The sequence below is a fragment of the Trachypithecus francoisi genome, unplaced genomic scaffold (assembly GCF_009764315.1).
Source record: "Trachypithecus francoisi isolate TF-2019V2 unplaced genomic scaffold, Tfra_2.0 Lachesis_group19, whole genome shotgun sequence".
Lineage (NCBI taxonomy): Eukaryota > Metazoa > Chordata > Mammalia > Primates > Cercopithecidae > Trachypithecus > Trachypithecus francoisi.
Genome location: NW_022681464.1, coordinates 46,981,719 through 47,004,556, shown reverse-complemented (window position 1 = coordinate 47,004,556; position 22,838 = coordinate 46,981,719). Strand labels below are relative to the sequence as shown.

Sequence of the window (22,838 nt, the reverse complement as noted above, 5' to 3'; positions counted from 1 at the left end):
AGCCAGGTTCACCCCAGTGCACTCCAGCCTGGGCTACAGAGCTCTTAAGACCCTGTCTCTTAAAAAAAAAAAAAAAATTATTTTCCTCTTAAGGCATTTTTATCTATTGTGTTTAGTTCTCTCTTCCTTCCAGTTTAATCCTCATTTGTGAAATGATGTGTTCTATTATTTGAACTTTTCTATCTCCTATCTTGTTTCTGAGTTCTAATTTTTAGTCTTTTACTTCTTATATCATTTTTTGTTTGTCCTTTTTTTTTTTTTTTTTTAGACAGAGTCTCCCTCTGTCGCCCAGGCTGGAGTGCAGTGGCCGGATCTCAGCTCACTGCAAGCTCCGCCTTTCGGGTTCCCGCCATTCTCTTGCCTCAGCCTCCCGAGTAGCTGGGACTACAGGTGCCGCCACCTCGCCCGGCTAGTTTTTTGTATTTTTTTAGTAGAGACGGGGTTTCACCGTGTTAGCCAGGATGGTCTCGATCTCCTGACCTCGTGATCCGCCCGTCTCGGCCTCCCAAAGTGCTGGGATTACAGGCTTGAGCCACCGCACCTGGTCTTTTGTTTGTCTTTTAGCACCTTTTAAAGAATTAATTCATAGTATTTATTGGTTTGGGAGACATTTTTATTGTTGTAGCTGTTACTTGGAAGAGGAGAAATGGCCATTTTTAAAAATATTTTTTCCTGGTATTTTTGTCCTGCCGAAATGACTGCGTTGCTTCAGTCTGCTGGCTTCATACTCTGGCATTTGGGAAGATATGTTTATTGTCACAGATTTGAATTTCATGTCAGTAGTTCTGCCAGACTCTACGTAAAAGGGGCTTATCTTCTCATTCTCTCCCCCAGTTTAATTTTAGTACGCAAATATACAATGTTATTTCTAAATGTCATTTTTTTGTTTGTTTGTTTTGAGACTGGGTCTCACTTTTGTCATCCAGGCTGGAGGGCAGTGGCACAGCCTCATTGCAGCCTCGACTGCCCATGCTCAGGTCATCTTCCCACTTCATACTTCTGAGCAGCTGGGACTACAGGGGTGTGCCACTGCACCCAACTTGCCACCGCACCCAGCTCATTTTTTTTGTATTTTTTGTAGAGACAGGAATTCGCCATGTTGTCCAGGCTGAATTTCACCCTGTTGCCCAGGCCAAACTCCTGGGCTCAAGTGATCCACTCACCTCAGCTTCCCAAAGTGCTGGGATTACAGGCGTGAGTCACATGTGCCTGGCCCTAGATAGAATATTGAGTAGTAGATTCATAGGCATTTGTGGAAAATACTTGTAAAATAAAGCCTGTTCAGCAACAAATTTTTTTTTTTTTTTTTGAGACGGAGTCTTGCTGTGTTGCTCAGGCTGGAGTGCAGTGGTGCGATCTCTGCTCACTGCAAGCTCCGCCTCCTAGGTTCACGCCATTCTCCTGCCTCAGCCTCCCCAGTAGCTGGGACTACAGGCGCCCACCATCACACTTGGCTAATTTTTTGTATTTTTAGTAGAGACGGAGTTTCACTGTGTTAGCCAGGATGATCTCAATCTCGTGACCTCATGATCTGCCCACCTCGGCCTCCCAAAGTGCTGGGATTAAAGGCATGAGCCACCGTGCCTGGCCAGCAGCATTTATTTTGAAGATAAAATTATTGCAAGGGTTTGATAATTTTAGAAACATAAAGTGAATGTCCTGACGTTAAAATATAGGTAATCATGGTTTAAAAATGATAATTTTTATTTTATGAATATGGTATCTGTGGCTTTTTTAGTTTATAAGTTACAGGAACACTTTAAAAATGCCTTATAAGACGGGACGTGGTGGCTCATGCCTGTAATCCTAGCGCTTTGAGAGGCTGAGGTGGGTGGCTCACTTGAGGTCAGTAGTTCAAGACCAGCCTGGCCAACATGGCAAAACCCTGTCTCTACTAAAAATACAAAAATTAGCTGGGTATAGTGGCAGGTGCCTATAATCCCAACTGCTCAGGAGGTGAGTCTCACGACTAGCTGGGATTACAGGCGCCCGCCACAGTGCCCAGCTAATTTTTGTATTTTTAGTAGAGATGGGGTTTCACCGTGTTAGCCAGGTTGGTCTTGAACTCCTGACCTCAGGTGATCCTCCCGCCTCAGCCTGCCAAAGTGTTGGGATTACAGGCGCGAGCCACACCTGGCTGTAAAATTTCAATCTTACTAAAATACATTAAGCGTAGAATATAGTAGTGACTTCTTAGTTTTGGGTACTTGAAAAAATATAACATGTACATGTGTGGTTTGTTTTCATTTTTTAACTTTATGGTTTCATGATGTCTATAAACTAAAAAAAAATACATATTTCTAAATTTAGGTTAAATGTGCACAGTACTGGCCAACAGATGACCAAGAGATGCTGTTTAAAGAAACAGGATTCAGTGTGAAGCTCTTGTCAGAAGATGTGAAGTCGTATTATACAGTACATCTACTACAATTAGAAAATATCAATGTAAGACCTTTCTTGCCCAGAAGTCTGGACTTTATATGATGGTTTAAAGAATTACTCTTTATTATTAGATTTGAAGTTTGATAAGCACATGCATTTGGATAATACCTATAGTATCTAGTCATGATCACTTTGTGTGCCTGCACGTAGTAGCTTTCTGAGGACTCTAAAGAAACAGTAGAAACTACAAATTTCAAAGTTCAGGTTGTTACTTGGGGTTTGAAAATTAATTAATAGAAATACATGAGGATTAATAGAGAGGGCTTTAGAGTCAGGCAAGCTTGAATTCAGATCCAGCTCTGCTGCTCAGTAGAGGTATAATTTAGACTTGTTCCCCGCTCTCCCTGAGCCCTTCCTCATCTGTAAAATGGAGATTACCACGCCTCCCCTCTAGGGCTGTCCTGAAGGTCAGATGAAGGTGTGTATGCAGAGCACCTGACCTCAGTAGATGCCCAGGAAACAATAGCTCCCAGGACCTGTGACTGCCAAGAATAGCAAAATCCTCAAGAAAATAACTTACAAAGCTATTGTTAAGTGATTCACAACACAAAAATTTGTCCTTACTGAGTTGTGAAAAAATGGTGTTTTTTATATATATGTAACACACACATACGTATATCCATACATACATATACATGTATAAATGTAGCATGTGGTCTCAAGAACATTTACTTGGGTGTTTGCGTGGTTGGTTGATTGGTTTTTTGAGAGAGTCTTGCATTGCCACCCAGGCTGGAGTACAGTGGCATGATCAGAGCTCTCACTGCGGCCTCCAACTCCTGGCCTCAAAAAATCCACCCACTTCAGCCTCCTGAGTATCTGGGATTATAGGCATGAGCCACCATACCTAATTTTCTTTCTTTTTTTTTTTTTTTTGGTAGAGATGGGGTCTTGCCTTGTTATCCAGGCTGGTTTCAAACTCCTGGGCTCAAGCGATCCTCCCACCTTGGCCTCCCAAAGTGTTGAGATTACAGTCATGAGCCACCATGCCAGGCCTTACTTGCATTTTTCTTCCCCAGAAACATACGAAGTGTTCCTTGGGCCTTGGTTGAAATACATGCACATGGTGGGTTATGAACCTGCTGTTGCCAGGGTGATGATCGGGGCATTTCTCCCCCTTTTGCCATTTACCTCTTTTGCCTTCTTTGTGTTACAATTAGAATAAACTAGAAAATAATGAAATGAGAGTAATTCTGAGATGCTAATAGAAACTGTGATAGCTTGAAAATAGGAAAATGTTTAGCCTCGTATGACTTTAGGAATGTATGTAGTCTTTAATTGAAATACTGTTTTAGTTAACCATTAAGTAAATTAAGTGATCACTAACAACACAAAGCCTTAAAGAGAAGGGAGATATATATATATGTATACACACATGCTTTTTAGATGTGTGGCAATCCCTTTTATGGTGGATCCCTTGGAACACTTGTGTTTTTTGCTGCATTGAGTAAGCACAGGTGCATGCTGTGTGCGTGAGGCCTAGGTTCTGGTTTTCCTTCTGTCCAGCTTCCCATGACATCCATAACTAAGCTTATTATGCAGTCTCTTTAGTCACCTAAAAAGGCTCAAAATTAGGAATGATAATGCTTAGATTTATTTATAAATTCCCATTAGTATATTTGTTTTGTCACAACTCTTTCCATTTACATGTGTCTTAAACTGCATTGAGATACATCAATAACTCTTTGATACTGGACTGAGGTGTACATTATTCGTTCCCAGAAACAGAACTATATTTCCACAAGGTTCTCAAAGTTCTCTGAATCATCTTCTGTTGGTATTTATCCCAGGTAATTACTCATTTGCTTGTGGCATTAAAATTGATTTAGATGAAGGGCATACATGTGTTTCCCTATTTCTGAAACAGTCCTTATTGAGAATTGATGATACCTGAAGTAATAATAAAATAGAATGATTTTTGTATTTTGTTTATCAGATTCCAAAATGCTTTCACATGTATATCATTTGACCAATAGTCTTCAGTTAGTGTGGACAGTGTAAATATTCTTATTATCCCCATATTTTACATTATAAAAATGAATAGTTATGTTAAAATCCGTTCGTTTATAGGACTTTTTCCACTGATTACTTAGCGATTAAGTGACAGACTGAACTCATTAGTTCTCCTGGTCCCCTACTTTTTAAGACAGAGTCTCATTCTGTTGCCCAGGCTGGAGTGCAGTGGCATGATCTTGGCTCATTGCAGCCTCCACCTCCTGGGTTCAAGTGATTCTCCTGTCTCCGCCTCCCGAGTAGCTGGGACTACAGGTGTGCACTGCCATGCCTGGCTAATTTTTTGTATTTTTAGTAGAGATGGGGTTTCGCCATGTTGGCCAGACTGATCTTGAACTCCTCCTGACTTCAGGTGATCTGCCCGCCTCAGCCTCTCAAAGTGCTGGGATTACAGGTGTGAGCCACTGTGCCCGGCCATCTCCTAACTTTTGACATGGGGATAAGTCCTTTTGAAAAGATGCTAATTGTTGTAAAGAGAGATTATTGATTCTGAAGCATCTTTCTGGAGTTGAGGCCGTCATGTGAGTTGGCCAGCCACCGTGTTTTAGTTGCTAGCAACTGTGTGGTATAATGACACGGTCACTGGATTTTTTATTGGCCTGGGTTTAGAACATACCATAATATAATAGCAAGAATTTGTTTGTGTTCTACTTTATAATTTTTAACTAGAACTAGGGATTCTTTATTCTTTAGAAGGATAAAGTGGCATTTCAGTATGGAAGGCAGAATTACATTTGCCTAAGTAGATAAACTGTAGAATCAGCCTGACTTTAAATCCTGACTCTGCCACTCTTGCTGAGTGACTTGAGTCACATTATTTCACTATGGATGATAAACAGTACCTGTTTTATCATCTATGAAATGAGGGTGATCATGTACCTACTACATAGGATTGCTCTGAAGATCAAGTGAGTTAATACCATGACAGTGTCTAAGACATAATGCGGGAGCCGCAATTACCTTTTTAGTTGATCAGTTTCTTTTCTGTAGTAGTCATGAATTGGAAGGGACAGCAGAAACGGGGAGTCGTTGAAAAGGATAAGTTTAGAGAGACAGAAAGAACCAAGGGAGTGAGAAAAAGTGATGATGAAGTAGGGAGCTGATAGCCAACGTCAACTATCAATAAAGACCCACAGATCTGTCTTGATTGAGGTCTCTGCGGTGCAGAGATCCAGTGTGCATCTAAGGAAGTCTGACTTACATCTATTAACAGGTCCAAAGGTAAAGCTGTTGTCTAAGCAAGCCCTGCGCCTCCTCCAGTCTAATGGAGCAGCACAGTGACACACCAGGAGTCCTTTTCAGTGACTTACTTAAAGCTGAAAGTCTGGACTCTTGCCCCTGAACGAAGAGATTGCATCTCTGCTTGCAGCGTGGCCTGTGGCTTAAGCTATGGAGATAATTTTGAGGGGTTTTAAAAATATAAGGTCATCTAGAGTACTTGTCTTTTAGTTTTTCCTTTTAGTTGCCCTTCAATATTTTTGTAATGTTGTTGGCCAGCTTTATGTTTAGTGAGTTCCAGGAATACTGTTACAATGCTGACTGTCTTCTCTTTCCCTGTCCCTATAGATTAAGCAAGGTGAGAGTCTAATTATTATGATGCTTACCTGGGATTTGATTCAAAATCGTTTAAACAGTTTATTCTACCTAGAATGTCCTCTCTCTTCTCTGCCTTTATATCCTACACATCCTTAGTAACCCCTGTGGCCCAATTCTTTCTTAGGTCTCTCCTGACGTGTATCTGTGACACATTTATCCCTAACAGCTATGATTCTTATACTTTTTCAGTAATTTATTATCATTCTGCTGCTTGTTCAGTACTTCTCTCTATCCAAACCTTGACTCCATAATGAGGTTTTTAACTTCCAAGGGGTTGGGAGTTACCTGCTGACTTGGTACTCCCCGGCCATTGGATGGAGTACATTTTAAGCACATTGCACCTGAGTGATTGTTGTAAAACACAGATGCAATCTTTCCACTGGCCTCTAAGAATTCTTCCGTAGCTTCCGTTGGTTACTAAAAAAAGTATCTGTCCAGTGCACAAGACTGTGACCCATCCCAGCCTGGTCCTTGCCTCCTTGTCTAACTCCCTCTCCTTTGGGTATCCAGGATTTGTCCATGCTAACAGACAGGCTTCTCTAATAGGTCAATTCCTTGGTGGGGGTGGGTGGCATACCTTTGCATATTGCTTTCTCTCTGCTTAGAATGCAAGCCTGTCCCTAGCCGTGTCTGCCACTCCTCCTAATCTGGTGAGTTCGATCTGTCTTTCACAATGAATTGCAGTCAGTAAATATTTATCACTGACATACTGACTCTGGCAAAAATTGATGAGAGACCCAACTAAGGCAGTGATAGTGAAGGTACAGATTGGACATCTGGTTAGGACATAGGGTTGACAAACTTTGTCACTCTTTAGGTGTAGAGGAAATACCCAATGAAGAGGTTGAAAATGTGTTGAGTTTTACAATTGACTGGAGCTTTCTAGGGGCCACAATAAAGGCAATTGGTGAGTATAGTTGTTTTAAAAATACCCAGTATCTGTTAAGCATTTACTATATGCAGGGATATGGCAGGCACTTCACATTAATTGTTTCATTTGTTCGTTACAACAGTTTTGTAAGGTAAGTAGTATTATTAACCCTATTCACAGATGACAGAACTGGGGCTTAGTGAAAGTCTTTTAGAAACAAAATCTTGGCCGGGCGCGGTGGCTCAAGCCTGTAATCCCAGCACTTTGGGAGGCCGAGACGGGCGGATCACGAGGTCAGGAGATCGAGACCATCCTGGCTAACACGGTGAAACCCCGTCTCTACTAAAAATTACAAAAAACTAGCCGGGCGAGGTGGCGGGCGCCTGTAGTCCCAGCTACTCGGGAGGCTGAGGCAGGAGAATGGCGTAAACCCGGGAGGCGGAGTTTGCAGTGAGCTGAGATCTGGCCACTGTACTCCAGCCTGGGCGACAGAACAAGACTCCGTCTCAAAAAAAAAAAAAAAAAAAAAAAAAAAAAAAAAAAGAAACAAAATCTTGATACCCTCCATATATACCTAAAGTGTGAAAGTAATTGGGCCTGAGGTCATAGAGCTGTATAGATTTTTTATAATTGGAAAATATATACTCTTATTATATATTTATGATGATTATTAACTTGCATTTGAAGGCTGTGAACAGGGCATACACTTAAATTGCTGTGGCCTAACAATTCCTGTTGTTACACCTGCTCAACTCACAGGTTATTTTCCTGGCTTTATATATACAAGTTTGCCATCCCTATAAAAAGACTTTAAATTTAGAATTCTCTTTTAAAAATGTAAATGGGATTTTGCCTTAGAACAGCAAGCCGTTGACATTTTGTGCAGAATGTAGTATACAAAATGCGAAGTTTTAGACAGAAAATTTGGCAGGCATGTGTGGAACAGCTGCAGACAGGGACAGCCTGTAATTGTGGGTGCAACCCGGGTGTGTGTAGGGAGTCGGGTGAAGCAGCAAGAAGGCTGGGGGGCAGCGGCTGGAGATCAGAGGAGAAGTAGTGTGACTTGGTGACCAAGGAGAAGAAAAAGGTGCTTCCGCAGTTTTGAAAATAAGGAGTTTGCCAAAAATTGTAAAGTCTAAATGCAGACCTTGTTTGGAATAAAGATGAGTTTTGTTTTAGCTCTGTATCCTTTGGCAACCCTTTTTTTTCCCCCTCTCATTTTTTTTTTTTCCTGCATGAAAAAGAGGGAAAGGGGTCCATCCAGTCATGCATATGAAAGTTTTTATTACCAGAGTAGTAAATATATGAATCTTATGCCTTCATGTGGTCCTTTGTAACTGTGAATTACATGATTTTGGAAAGCTGTGTTTTTTGAATCTTGTTTCTGTAAGGATAAATTAATCAAAGTTAACCTCTCAAAAAGTCCTGGTTCTGTAGAGGGGGAGAAAACAACAACTGATTTTCAAAAATCTATTAGTGGGGAAGACGTTATTATAAAAATAGTCATGAGCATTTCTGGGAACTGGCTTCCAGTATCCCAGACAGTGTGACCTGAATTTGAAAAAAATTGAGACCAGTAGTCTTGAGCCAAAATCATACAAGCAAAGAGAAAGCAAGCCGTGCCCAAGACTGTAGGGTGACCGTGTGTTTGAGCCAGGACATGATGAAGTAATTACACGCAGGACCCCAGGACCCCGTAGGAGCTCTGGGCCGGAGACCACAGAGCACTGCAGGCTCCTGCTCAGAGCGGACCACAGAAAGCCCCACACAGACTGAGTCTGGTCCTGCCGGTGGCCACAGCAAGTAAGAAACAAAGTGGGTTGTTAATGTCACTAGAACCTTAACCTCGTTTACAGGAAAACTTGACTTGGAGTTAACTGTGTCCCCCGCTGTCAGGAACCTGCCTCTAGCCCATTCCTCTCGGTGTTGCCTTATTAACTGCCCACCTGCTGTTTTGTAAAAGGAGACTAGAGTTTACCCTTCTTATTTTAGAATGTTTTGAATTCTCTTTTTTAATGCAATAAATTTACCTTTTTTTTTTTTTTTTAAAATACCTACAATAAGATTGACTCCTTTTGGTGTACAGTTATGTGACTTTTGACAGTGCATTCAGTCATGTAACCACTGCCCACAGCAGAAACGTAGATCGGTTCTGTCGCCTCTCCCCTGCCCCAGATGTTCTTGTGTTGCTTGTGTACAGTCAGTCATGTTCTCTACCCCCAGCCTCTGGCAACCAGTGATCTGGTTTCTGTTTCTGTGTGATTCTGCCTTTTCCAGAATGTCATATAAATGGAATAGTATAGTATATAGCCTTTAGTCTGGCTTTGTTCATTTACCATAATTAATTTAAAAAGAAATGTCTTAAAACGTAGAAACCGTGATCATTTTAATTTGTAATGGAGAAATTTTTTATTGCTTTTAGTATATTGAGAACTTGTGGATCACACTGTATTTGAAATTATTAATGCTGGATGTTAAAAGGTCACTAAAAGTATGTACTTTTTAAAAAATTTATTTCACTGTACTTTATTAGTATTATACCTTATATACTGAGTCTGGGACGTAGAAGTCAATTTCTACTGCAAAATAGGGGGTTTTGTTTGTTTGTTTGTTTTTGAGATGGAGTTTTGCTCTTGTTGCCCAGGCTGGAGTGCAATGGCGTGATCTCGGCTCACCGCAACCACTGCCTCCCAGGTTCAAGCGATTCTCCTGCCTCAACCTCCCAAGTACCTGGGATTACAGACATGCCCCACCACGCCCAGATAAGTTTGTATTTTTAGTAGAGATGGGGTTTCTCTGTGTTGGTCAGGCTGGTCTCAAACTCCTGACCTCAGGTGATCCACCCGCCTCGGCCTCCCAAAGTGCTGGGATTACAGATGTGAGCCACCGCGCCCGGCCAAAAATTTATATTTTTAAAGTGAAAGCTAACTTCTAATTTTGGAAATTTTTATTGGGAGCAGGATATTATTATAATAGTCTTTAGTTATTACACCATTAAACATCAAGGTTTTTTACGTTGTTTCTGTGCCTCCTCCCTCAAAAAAAACCTCCTACAATAAAACTGAAAAATTGCGCAAAGATGTATTAGTGGAAGACCACTGCTTAATTTACACCAATGAAAAATATAAAGCAGAGAAGTGCTCCTTCGGGCAAAAGGCAATTGGCAAAAAGCTGAAGAACATTTTCATAATGAGTTGGAAATACAGATCATCAGGAATATCCAGGAAGCGTTAGTGAATGCCAGGCAGGCCTAAGAAACAGGAAACATTCAGCATTTTGGTAAACCATTTTAGCACATCAGCAAAAGCATATAAACAGCTTTAGGACTGGAAATTATTGCCATGGGGAAAGGCAACGATTAGAGGAACAATTCCAATTAAAAATGTAAAGATTGGTTGTTTAGATTAATTCTTGAGTTGCTCCCCTATGCCTGTGTAGCAGAATCTAACAGATAATCATGTTAAACAGGAGATTACATTTAAAAAATAAACTTAGAAATTCATAAAAAGGAAAATGTTAAAGAATGTAAAATTACACTGGTAGAATTTTTTTTTTTTTTTTGAAAATAGAGTTTCACTCTTGGTGCCCAAGCTGACATGCAATGGCATGATCTCTGCTCACTGCAACCTCCACCTCCTGGGTTCAAGCAATTCTCCTGCCTCAGCCTCCCAAGTAGTTGGGATTACAGGCACGCACCACCACGCCTGGCTAATTTTTTATATTTTTAGTAGAAACGGAGTTTCACCATATTGACCAGGCTGGTGTCGAACTCCTGACCTCAATTAATCTGCCCACCTCAGCCTCCCAAAGTGCTGGGATTACAGGCATGAGCCAGTTGCGCCTGGCAGAATTTTTTAAAATAGAAAAAAATAGTCCATTCACAATGCATGAATTAAAGAAAATATTGGTAACGCGTATAGTAACAGATTAGTAACTGAGAACCCAAAGGCTGCCCCAGGTTGCTTCGAATCCTGGTTCTGCCACGTTCCAGCTGTGTGACCTTGGGCATACTACTTACCCTTTGTTTCAGTTTCTGCATCAGGAAAATGGGTTTTAATAGGATTATTGTGTGGATTTAGTTAATAAGGAAAGTGCTTAGAACAGGCCTCCAAAATAGTAAGTGTTGTATGTGTTAGCTATTATTAATACATCCCAAATTTCCACTAAAGCAAATCTTCCCTAATTTGTATATGGGATTGTCAGAAAACAAATGGAAAAATCATAGTATAAACAGCCTATATGGCTGTAAAGGATTACACAAAACACATGATCTTTCTGAAGTAGTTTTTTTAAAAGAAAAAAAATAGAACTAACTTCTCCTCCCTTGATTTTCACTTTTTAGAGTGGTGAAACCAGAACAATATCTCACTTTCATTATACTACCTGGCCAGATTTTGGAGTCCCTGAATCACCAGCTTCATTTCTCAATTTCTTGTTTAAAGTGAGAGAATCTGGCTCCTTGAACCCTGACCATGGGCCTGCGGTGATCCACTGTAGTGCAGGCATTGGGCGCTCTGGCACCTTCTCTCTGGTAGACACTTGTCTTGTTTTGGTAAGTGCTGCTTGTGATCTCATTTTAATCTCATTGTTTTTTTTTTTTTTAAATTGCTTCCACTGGCAAGGAATAAGCACTGATGTTGTATCATAGAACTGAGGTTTTTCAACTTTTAACTTCTACTTTTGGAAAAACCTAAAAATCTCATTTCCACCTTTGCAACTGCGTCTTATTCATGACTAGTAGAAATGTATCCAAGATGATTTTAGAGATTCCTAAGAAGATGTTTTTCTTCCTGGTAGCTTTATATTACAGAAATAATAGGTCTCTTCCCCTCATTTTTTCAAATATAAATTCATATTAACACTGACTTCCTCAGACAAATACTTTATCTCATGTTTTTAAATTTAAAAACTAGGGATAATCATAGACATATTTCACAGGGTTGCTGTGAGAATTCAATGAATTAATACATTAAGGGACACGTAGAAGAGTCCCTGGTGTTTTCTGAGCATTCCATAAATGTCAGTATTACTGTTACTCGCCTGAGGTTCCTGTCTCGGCCCCCAAGGGCTAATTCTTTCTGCACCAGTCAATCCCAGTCCCAGCCTGTATACAGCCTAAATCTTTTTTTCTCTTTTTAGGACCTTTATTTTTTCCTTACTGGTCTCTTTCCCACCATCTTTAGATGGGTGCTGTGTATCCAGACATCGTGTCTGTAGTGCAGACATGAAGGAGGCGGAAGGGCAGTGAGCAGAAAGGTTGACTCCTGCCATGACTTTTAAAAAAAAAAAAAAAGTCCTTATACTAGCCAGAACTGATTATAAATCCTTCCTTTAACCAATGACTGGCCAGAAGGAATGAGATTACTATGATTGGTTTGGAATCAGTTGTGAATCAGCTAAAGAATCAAAGTCCTCCGTCTACTTGAGTGGTTGAGATGTGGGGAGGGATGAGTAGGCTGGGATGGTTGTTGTGTATGTAACAGTTATAGCTGCAGGGTTAAATTATCGTTGTTCTTTCAGAGGAGAAAATGCAGAGCAAAAATCTTAACAATGGGCCGGGCGCGGTGGCTCGAGCCTGTAGTCCCAGCACTTTGGGAGGCCGAGACGGGCGGATCACGAGGTCAGGAGATCGAGACCATCCTGGCTAACCTGGTGAAACCCCGTCTCTACTAAAAAGATACAAAAAACTAGCCGGGCGAGGTGGCGGGCGCCTGTAGTCCCAGGTACTCGGGAGGCTGAGGCAGGAGAATGGCGTAAACCCAGGAGGCGGAGCTTGCAGTGAGCTGAGATCCGGCCACTGCACTCCAGCCTGGGTGACAGAGCGAGACTCCATCTCAGAAAAAAAAAAAAAAATCTTAGCAATGATCTTGCATTGATTCTGTTTCCTGGGTTCCAATAACAAAAGATTTGTCTGATTTTTGCCTTTCTTGCAGATGGAAAAAGGAGATGATATTAACATTAAACAAGTGTTACTGAACATGAGAAAATACAGAATGGGTCTTATTCAGACCCCAGATCAACTGAGATTCTCATACATGGCTATAATAGAAGGAGCAAAATGTATAAAGGGAGATTCTAGTATACAGGTAAACTTTATACACGTTTAAAATCATATCTATTTGTGAAATACACATAGCATCAAATAACTGCACTCCACTTGAGCCTTTGCCGTCTTTGTTTCAAAAAGTATGTTTGAATTTTTGTGGTTAATCCAGTTGGCTGTCTTAAAATTGTAAAATTTTAGCTAGCTTCCTCATATATACTCAGCCTCAGGTTAAATCCTGTCTGTTACTTAAAAGCCCTTGTAGCAACAAGATTTCATTAAAGAAACGGAATTTTTCGTTTTGGGGATGGTTAAGCTTTTAATTATTAAAGTAACTGGAAACTTCAGATGCTTTTGCCCTTATTACACACTAATACTTGGTTTATATAATATTTGGTTTTATAACAAGCAACTTGAATATTTATGGCAGATATAATGAAATTCCAGCAAAATATTACATTCTTCTGGTTGATGGCTTTATTCTCATGAAGCTGTTTTTACTGCATATTTGTGGAACCTAAATTCAAAGACTGATCAGAAGTTTGTGTTATGTACTAAGTTAAAATGTAATATAGAAACAACCACAGCCTCCATTTTTTGTATGGTTTAATCACATAGTATTGGACGTAAGCAGATACTGTAAATTGATGCATAATATAAGATAGACTGTTTTTTCATTATGCTTCTCATATGTGAACATATTTACTAGCACTTTCATTTCTGTGATTACTAGCCAATACAGGAATATAACTTAGACCATTGGTGTATTTAAAAAGATTTTTTCCAAATCTTTAAATAGCATTAAAATATTCTTGGCCGGGCGTGGTGGCTCGCGCCTGTAATCCCAGCACTTTGGGAGGCCGAGGCGGGCGGATCACAAGGTCAGGAGATCAAGACCATCCTGGCTAACACGGTGAAACCCCGTCTCCACTAAAAAATACAAAAAAATAGCTGGGCGAGGTGGTGGCGCCGTCCCAGCTACTTGGGAGGCTGAGGCAGGAGAATGGCGTGAACCCAGAAGGCAGAGCTTGCAGTGAGCCAAGATCGAGCCACTGCACTCCAGCCTGGGCAACAGAGCAAGACTCTTGTCTCAAAAAAAAATAAAAATAAATTTAAAAAATAAATAGCATTAAAATATTCTTAATGAACATAAACCTTAGGGTGCTCAGAGCCAAATACTCAGTGTGTGGAAAACTCAGCTCACAGAACAGGTCCTGCTTCAGACACTAGACTTTGGGAACACTGGGTTTGCTGCGATTACTTGGGCAGTGGTCAGTGATTTAGGTGAAGTAAAAGTTATTTCAGATGTTTAAGATTAGGAAAATTTCCCTTTCTAATCACAGTGAGCTTTCACCAACTTAAATCTGGAGTTCAAAAAGAAAATCAAGTAGTTCAGTCAGATTTCCCCAGGCCTTCACAGCCTGCATGCCGCCTTTCACCAACTTAAATCTGGAGTTCAAAAAGAAAATCAAGTCGTTCAGTCAGATTTCCCCAGGCTTCCCAGCCTGCATGCCGCCTTCCCTGCCTGCTTCCTGGCTGTGGTGAGGTGGGTCCCTGCGAGGGAAGTGTATTGTCCTTTGGACTGTGTCTTTCCTACCACTGCTTTTTTTTAAGTTTTGTATCTTTAGTTTTAGAATACCTGCTTTATCTGAGGATGGATCCTTTTTTATCACAGACATCAGTTTTTCTGGACACTTTTTTGTGGAGTCTTTGACAGTGCAGTTTGTGGCTAGGAAGGATTTTTTTCTGTTAATTTATCTGGTATGGTAGAGTCCTCAGACTCTCAATGCTACAGCATTTTCTGCCCCTGTTCCAGATAGGACATTGGAAACATCTTTTCCTTCAGGTACTCAGGATCAGGAAAGCCTGCTACCCATTCCAAGGGGTTAATTTCTGCAGAAGTGGTCTTGGCATTCTGAAAATCTCTGTCTTTTAATTGGTGCATTTAGACCATTGGCATATGAAGTGATTACTGATAAAGTTGGATTAATGCATACCACATGTGCTACTGTTTTTTTTTTCTTTTTTTGAGACGCAGTTTCGCTCTTTTTGCCCAGACTGGAATGCAATGGCGCAATCTCGGCTCACTGCAGCCTCCGCCTCCCAGGTTCAAGTGATTCCCCCCACTCAGCCTCCCGAGTAGCTGGGATTACAGGTGCCCATCACCACTCCTGGACTAATTTTGCATTTTTAGTAGAGATGGGGTTTCACTGTGTTGGCCAGGCTGGTCTCCACCTCCTGACCTCAGGTGATCTGCCTGCCTTAGCTTCCCAAAGTGCTGAGATTACAGGCGTGAGCCACCGCACCCAGCCCAAAGTGATTGTATCTTAAGTCCGTAAATATATATAATTATAATCTTAAAGTATGTATTCATTTACAGAAAACGTTCAGTGACCTTGACATTCCTGTAGATATATAGGCTATTTGTAATTGCCTTTCAGCATAAGGTCAGGCATGAATACTTAAGCTGGTTGCTGGTATTACCACATATTTATTAGCAAATTCCCAGTATTGATGACAGTAAACCTCCCAGAGTAAATATGTAGTTTGGCAATTCAGAACTATTGTTGTAAGATCTACAAAAAATTAGGTGGGCGTGGTGGCACATGCCTGTAATCCCAGTTACTTGGGAGGCTGAGGTAGAAGAATTGCTTGAGCCCGGGCGGGAGGTAACAAGCGAGGGCTCAGGAAATGTAGTATTTTCTAGAGGCCGAGGTTGTCGTGAGCTGAGATTGTGCCACTATACTCTAGCCTGGGTGAAAGACGAGACTTGGTCTCATCGAGAAACCCTGTTTCTACTAAAAATACAAAATTAGCCAGGTGTGGTGGTGCCTGTAATCCCAACTACTGATCTACTACAGGCACGCGCCACCACGCCCGGCTAATTTTTGTATTTTTGGTAGAGAAGGGGTTTCACCATGTTGCCCAGGTCTCAAACTCCTGATCTCAAGTGATCTGCCCACCTCGGCCTCCCAAAGTGCTGGGATTACAGGCATGAGCCAGTGTGCCAGGCGTGCTTTTTTCTTTTTAATACCTCTGGTACATGATGACAATGATACAAATTAGAAACTAGTTTATCCATTCTATGAATGGATTTCCCAGAGATTTTTTAAAGATCTAAATACAAGCATTGCTTTTAACACTACCATATTGTACAAGAGTAACTCCAGGGAATGAATGTTCCATAAGTTCCAGAAAACTGTAAGTTGCAATATTACATCTCTGTTTAAAATCATTAAACTCCTCGGGCAGTAAGTAGAGTATTCCTTATTATTTTTTTGTTGTTGAGTCGGAGTCTCGCCCTGTCGCCCAGGCTGGAGTGCGGTGGTGCGATCTCGGCTCACTGCAAGCTCCTCCTCCTGGGTTCACACCATTCTCCTGCCTCAGCCTCCCGAGTAGCTGGGACTACAGGCGCCCATCACCACGCTCAGCTAATTTTTTTTTTTTTTTTTGTATTTTTAGTAGAGACGGGGTTTCACCGTGTTAGCCAGGATGGTGTCGATCCCCTGACCTTGTGATCCGCCCACCTCGGCCTCCCGAAGTACTGGGATTACAGGCGTGAGCCACCGCGCCCAGCCGTGTATTCCTTATTAATTAGATCCAAGATTCCTTGCTTCCTGGATAAGATCTTCAAAGAAGGCCATCCCTGTCCATACCGAGTCATTTGGGCCAGTGTAGTCATAGTTAATCAAAACCATTGGCTCCCACTGCTTCTACCTGTACCACTTGCCACTGGCAGATACGTAGATGGTGGTCATGTCCTCATCCTTTCAAGGACTCGAGAGACTGTAGTCGCAGTGTGTAGGTTATATATGCCTTTTTCTTCTCTGACATGTAAGTTGTCACCGCTTTCATCTGCAGGGGCCCAGATGCACTCTTCTTCCTCTACCTTTGTCCCTAGGAATGGTGACAAGGGAGGGCTCAGGAAACGCAGTATTTTCTAGACATGATGCTGGGCTCTTCACATGCCATCTCATTAATTACAGCTGTCTCCCAGGGTAGATGATGACATCCTCTTTCATAGAAGAAACTGAAATTTCTCTTCATTTTGGTCTGAATCCTGGTTTGGGTTGCCATATACTCCTGAAGCCCATGCCAGAGGCATGCTGGAGGGTGCTTCCCTAGCCCCGTGGGGGGCTGGCCAGCTGCCTGGAGCTGCTAGCGCACCTGATAGACACAACCCAGTTAAAGTCCTTTAGCATCATAAGGACCTACTTGGAAATCTCACTGTTGGTTCCCCCCTAGACTGAACAGTGGCAAGGAGCAAGAAGGTTCCAGATCACAGTCAAGCACCACTGTGGTCACTACTCCAGTGTTACATACCTGTGGATTAGAAATGGATTAAGATTCAAGCAAAATCTACCTTGGCTGAAATCTTTTTTAAAAAATTTGTGGTTTTTGTGCAGTGCCACTTTATTTTTTTATTTTTTTGTTTTTTTGTTTTGTTTGTTTTATTGAGACGGAGTCTTGCTCTCTCGCCCGGGCTGGAGTGCAGTGGTATGATCTCGGCTCACTGCAATCTCCACCTCCCGGGTTCAAGTGATTCTCCTACCTCAGCCTCCCAAGTTAACTGGGACTACAGGTGCCCGCCACCACACCCAGCTAATCTTTTGTATTTTTAGTAGACGTGGGGTTTCACCATGTTAGCTAGGACGGTCTCGAACTCCTGACCTCTTGATCCACCTGCCTTGGCTTCCCCAAGTGTTGGGATTACAGGCGTGAGCCATCACGTGCCCCGGCCTTTGTTTTTGATTGACACTTAGTAATTGTACCTATTTATGGGGTTCAGTGAGATATTTTGATGCATTTATACATTATGTAATGATCAAATTAGACTATTTAGCACATCTATCACCTCATACATTTATCTTTGTGGTGAAAACATTCAAAATCCTCTCTTCCAGCTATTTTGAAATGTATATTTCATTATATATTATTATATGCTAATATATTTCATAGTACTTGAAATATATATAAGTATATGTAAATATTTCAAAATAGAAGAGAGGATTTTATGTATATATAAAATGTGTATGTATATAAATTTTTTTGAGATAGGGTCTCGTTCTCTTGTTCAGGCTGGTGTGCAGTGGTACGATCATGGCTCACTCATTGCACCCTCAACCACCTGGGCTCATGGGATCCTCCTGCCCTAGTCTCTTAAGTAGTTGGGACTGCAGGCGCATGCCACCACATGTGGCTCATTTTTAAATATTTGTAGAGACTGGATCTCACCATGTTGCCCAGGTTGGTCTCAAACTCCTGGGCTCAAGTGATCTCCTGCCCCAGCCTCCCAAACTGCTAGAATTGCAGACATGAGCCACCACACCCTGTCTGAAATATTAAATATTATTAGCCATAGTCATTCAACTGTGCAGTAAAACACCAGAACCGATTCCCCTATTGAACTGTTGTTCAATTTCTCCCCATGCGCCCTCTTCCCTACTCTCCGAAGCCTCCAGTAGGTGCTGTTCTACTCTCTGCTTCTATGAGGTTAACTGTTTTAGATTCCACATGTGAGAACGTGCACTATTTGTCTTTCTGTACTTGACTTAATGTCCTCCAGTTTCATCCATTTTGCCACAAAAGACAGGATTTCTTTTTTTAATGGCCAAATAGTATTACTATATATGTGTGTGTGTATATATGTGTGTATATGTATATAAAACGTATATACGTATATATGTATATATAATGTATGCATATATGTGTGTATCTATAACGTGTACATATATATGTTGTAGATACACGTATATGTATATACGTGTGTGCATATATACATTCCACATTTTCTTTCTCCCTCCATTCGCTGATGGACATTTAGGTTGATTCCATGCCTTGCCTATTGTGAATAGTGCTGCAGTAAGCACAGGAGCGCCAATATGCCTTTGAAATCCTAATTTCATTTCCTTTGGATAAATACCCAGTAGTGGGACTGCTGGATCATATGATAGTTCTATTTTTAATCTTTTAAGGAACCTCTGTACTGTTTTCCAAAATGGCTGTACTAATTTACATTCCACCAGCCGTATACAGGAGTTCCCCTTTCTCCACATTCATGCCAGCATTTATCTTTTGTCTTTTTGATAATAGTCATTCTAATTGGGGTATGGTAATACAGTGTGGTATTGGTTTGCATTATTCTGATGATTAGTGATATTGACCATTTTCTCATATAGCTATTGGCTCTTTGTATGTCTTTTAAGACATGGCTATTCAGGTCTTTTACCTGTTTTTAATTGGATTATCTGTGTTTTCTGCTCTGCTATTGAATTTTGTTTGAGTTTCTTATATATTTTGGATATTCATCCCTGTCAAATGTATAGTTTGCAGATATTTTCTTCCATTCTGTAGATTGTCTCTTCAGCCTGTTGATTGCTTCCTTTGCTGTACAGAAGCTTTTTAGTTTGATGTAATCCCATTTGTCTGTTTTTGCTTTTGAGGTCTTATACAAAAGACCCTTCCCTTGCCCAGACCAATGTCCTGAAATGTTTCCCCTATCTTTTCTTCTAGTGTTTATATTTGGGGTCTCATATTAAGTCTTTAGCCCATTTTGAGTTGATTTTTTAATATGGTGAGAGAGAGGGGTCTAGTTTCACTCCTAGGCATCTGGATATCCAGTGTTCCCAATGCCATTTATCAAAGAGACTGTCCTTCACCAGTGTGTATTCTTGGCGTCTTTGTCAAAAATAAATTGGCTGTAAATACGTGGATTTATTTCCATGCTCTCTCTCTGTTTTATTGGTCTTTACAGCCATTTTTATGGTAGTAGCATGCTATTTTGGTTACTGTAGCTTTGTAGTATATTTTGAGATCAGAGAGTGTGATGCCCCCAGCTTTGTTCTTTTTGCTAAAAATTGCTTTGGCTTTTGGCGTCTTTTATGATTCCATACAAATTTTAGATTATTCTGTTTCTAAGAAGAATGTCATTGGTGTTTTCACTGGATTGCACTGAATCTGTAGATCACTTTGTAGCATGGACATTTTAACAGTATTAATTTTAATCCGTGAGCATAGGCTGTCTTTCCATTTATGTCCTCTTCAACTTTTTCCTTTAATGTTTTATAATTTTCATTATAGAGATCTTTCACCTCCTTGGTTAAATTTACTCCCAGGTAATTTTTTTGAAAATGGAATTGCTTTCTTGATTTCTTTTTTTCAGGTAGTTTGCTAGTGATGTATAAAATTCTACTGATTTTTATTTGTTGACTTTGTATCCTGCAACTTTACTGAATTTGTTTATTATAACAGTTTTTTGGTAGAGGCTATAGGGTTTTCTATATATAAGATTATGTCTTCTGCAAACAGAGACAATTTGACTTCCTCCTTTCCAATTTGAATGCCGTTTCTCTTTCTCTTGGTTAATTGCTCTGGCTAGGGCTTACAGAATTATGCTGAATAAAAGTGTTGAAAGTGGGCATCCTAGCCCAGTGCGGTGACTCACACCTGGAATCCCAGATGGGCAGATCACGAGGTCAAGAGATTGAGACCACCCTGGCCAACATGGTGAAACTCTGTCTCTACTAAAAATACAAAAATTAGCCGGGTGTGGTGACACGCACCTGTAGTCCCAGCTACTCGGGAGGCTGAAGCAGAACTGCTTGAACCCGAGAGGCAGAGGTTGCAGATCATGCCACTGCACTCCAGCCTGGTGACAGAGCAAAACTCCATCTCAAAAAAAAAAAAAAAGAAAAGAAATTGGGCATCTCTGTCTTGTTCCAGATCTTAAGAGGAAAAGCTTTCAACTTTTTCATGTTCAGTATGATATTGACTATGGGTTTGTCATACGTGGCTTTGTGTTGAGGCACAGTTTCCTCCATACCTAATTTGTTGAGAGTTTTTACCATGAAGGTATGTTGATTTTTTTTTTTTTTTTTTTTTTTTTTTGAGGCAGAGTCTTGCTCTGTTGCCCAGGCTGGAGTGCAGTGGCGCAGTCTTGGCTCACTGCGCCTTCGCCTTCTGGGTTCCAGCGATTCTCGTGCCTCAGCCACCCAACTGGCTGGAATTACAGGCCTGTACCACCACATCCAGCTGTTTTTTGTATTTTTAGTAGAGATAGGGTTTCACCATGTTGGCCAGATCGGTCCCAAATGCCTGACCTCAAGTGATTCACCTGCCTCAGCCTCCCACAGTGCTGGGATTACAGGTATGAACCACTGCGCCCAGCTGGTATGCTGAATTTTATCAAATGGTTTTTCTGCATCTATTGAAATGATCATATGGTTGTTGTCCTTGATTTATTGATTTGCATATATTGAACCATCCTTCCATCCCTTGGATGAATCCCACTTGGTCATGGTAAATGATGTTTTTAATATACTGTTGAATTCAGTTTCCTATTACTTCATTCAGGATTTTTGCATCCATGTTCATCAAGGATAATGGCCTGTAGTTTTCTTTTTTGTTGTATCCTTGTCTGGTTTTGGTATCAGGGTAATGCTGGCCTTGTAGAATGATTTTGTAAGATTTCTCTCTTCAATTTTTTGAATAGTGTGAAAAGAATTAGTATTATTTAAATGTTTGGTAGAATTCAGCCATGAAGCCATCAAGCCCTGGGCTTTTTTTTGATGGGAGACTTTTTGTTACTGATTCAATCTCACTGTTTATTGGTCAGTTCAGGTTTTCTGTGTCTTCGTGGTTCAGTTTTGATAGCTTGTGTATGTCTAGGAATTTAGCCATTTCCTCTAGGCTTTCCAATTTCTTGGCATACAGTTGTTTATAATAGTCTCTTACAACACTTTGTTTATGGTATTAGTTATAATGTCTCCTTTTTCATCTCTGATTTGAGTCTTTAATCTTTGGTTTTGTTGATCTTTTGTATCTTTTTTAGTCACTTTATTTCCATTCTTCTGGTCTTTATTATTTTCTTTGTTCTGCTAATTTTGGGTTTAGTTTATTATTTTCTAGTTCCTTTACATCAGGTTGTTTGAGATCTCTCTACCTTTTTTTTTTTTTTTTGAGGCAGAGTTTCACTCTGATCCCCAGACTGGAGTGCAGTGGCACGATCTTGATTCACTGCAACCTCCGCCTCCCGGGTTCAAGTGATTTTTATGCCTCAGCCTCCCGAATACCTGGGATTACAGGCGCCCCCCACCACACCCGGCTAATTTGTGGTAGAGACGGGGTTTCACTGTGTTGGCCTCACCTCCTCACCTCAGGTGATCCTCCCGCCTCCGCCTCCGAAAGTTCTTGGGTGTGAGCCGCCCGCCTGGCCTGACTGTGATTTTTTTCTTTTTTTAATTTGTTGAGACTTGTTTTGTGGCCTAATACATGGTCCATCATGGAGAATGTTCCATGTGCTGATGAGAAAAATGTGTATTCTGTGGCTGTTGGCGGGAATGTTCTGCAAATGTGTGTTAGGTCCATTTGGCCTAGAGTGCAGTTTAAATCCTGTGTTTCTTTGTTGATTTTCTGTGTGGATGATCTGTCCATTGCTGAAAGTGGGATGTAGCATTCTCTGCTATTACTGTATTGCAGTGTGTGTCTCCCTTTAGGTCTAATAATATTTGCTTTATATTGTGTGCACCAGTGTTGGGTGCATAGATATGTAAAATCATTCCATCCTCCTGCTGAATTGACCCCTTTGGCCTTTGTTTCTTTTCACAGTTTTTGACCTAAAGTCTACTTTATCAAAATATAGCTGCTACTCTTCTCTTTTTGGTTTTAATTTGCATGTAATATCATTTCTCATGCCTTCACTTTCAGTCTTAGTGTGTCCTTACAGGTGAAGTGAGTGTCTTGTAGGCAACATAGAGTTGGATTTTGTTTTTTGTTTTTTCATCCATTCAGCCGCTGTATCTTTTCATTGAAGTATTTAATCTGTTTATATTCAAGGGTATCATTGATCGATAAGGACTTACACCTGCCATTTTG

The 22,838-nt window shown here is 40.8% G+C and overlaps 1 protein-coding gene across 9 annotated transcripts in view; it reads left to right on the top strand.

The window, feature by feature from the left end:
- Positions 1–22,838, top strand: part of PTPN2 (protein tyrosine phosphatase non-receptor type 2) — a 99,123-nt gene that overhangs the window by 57,392 nt on the left and 18,893 nt on the right. For 5 of the 9 annotated variants that reach the window (XM_033178406.1, XM_033178404.1, XM_033178402.1 and 2 more), the window contains 4 exons: positions 2,311–2,445; positions 9,345–9,413; positions 11,265–11,474; positions 12,856–13,008. In XM_033178406.1, coding sequence (XP_033034297.1) covers positions 2,311–2,445; positions 9,345–9,413; positions 11,265–11,474; positions 12,856–13,008 — 567 coding nt within the window. The remainder of the gene's footprint in view (positions 1–2,310; positions 2,446–9,344; positions 9,414–11,264; positions 11,475–12,855; positions 13,009–22,838) is intronic. The other 4 variants (XM_033178407.1, XM_033178405.1, XM_033178409.1 and 1 more) reach the window with 3 other exon arrangements.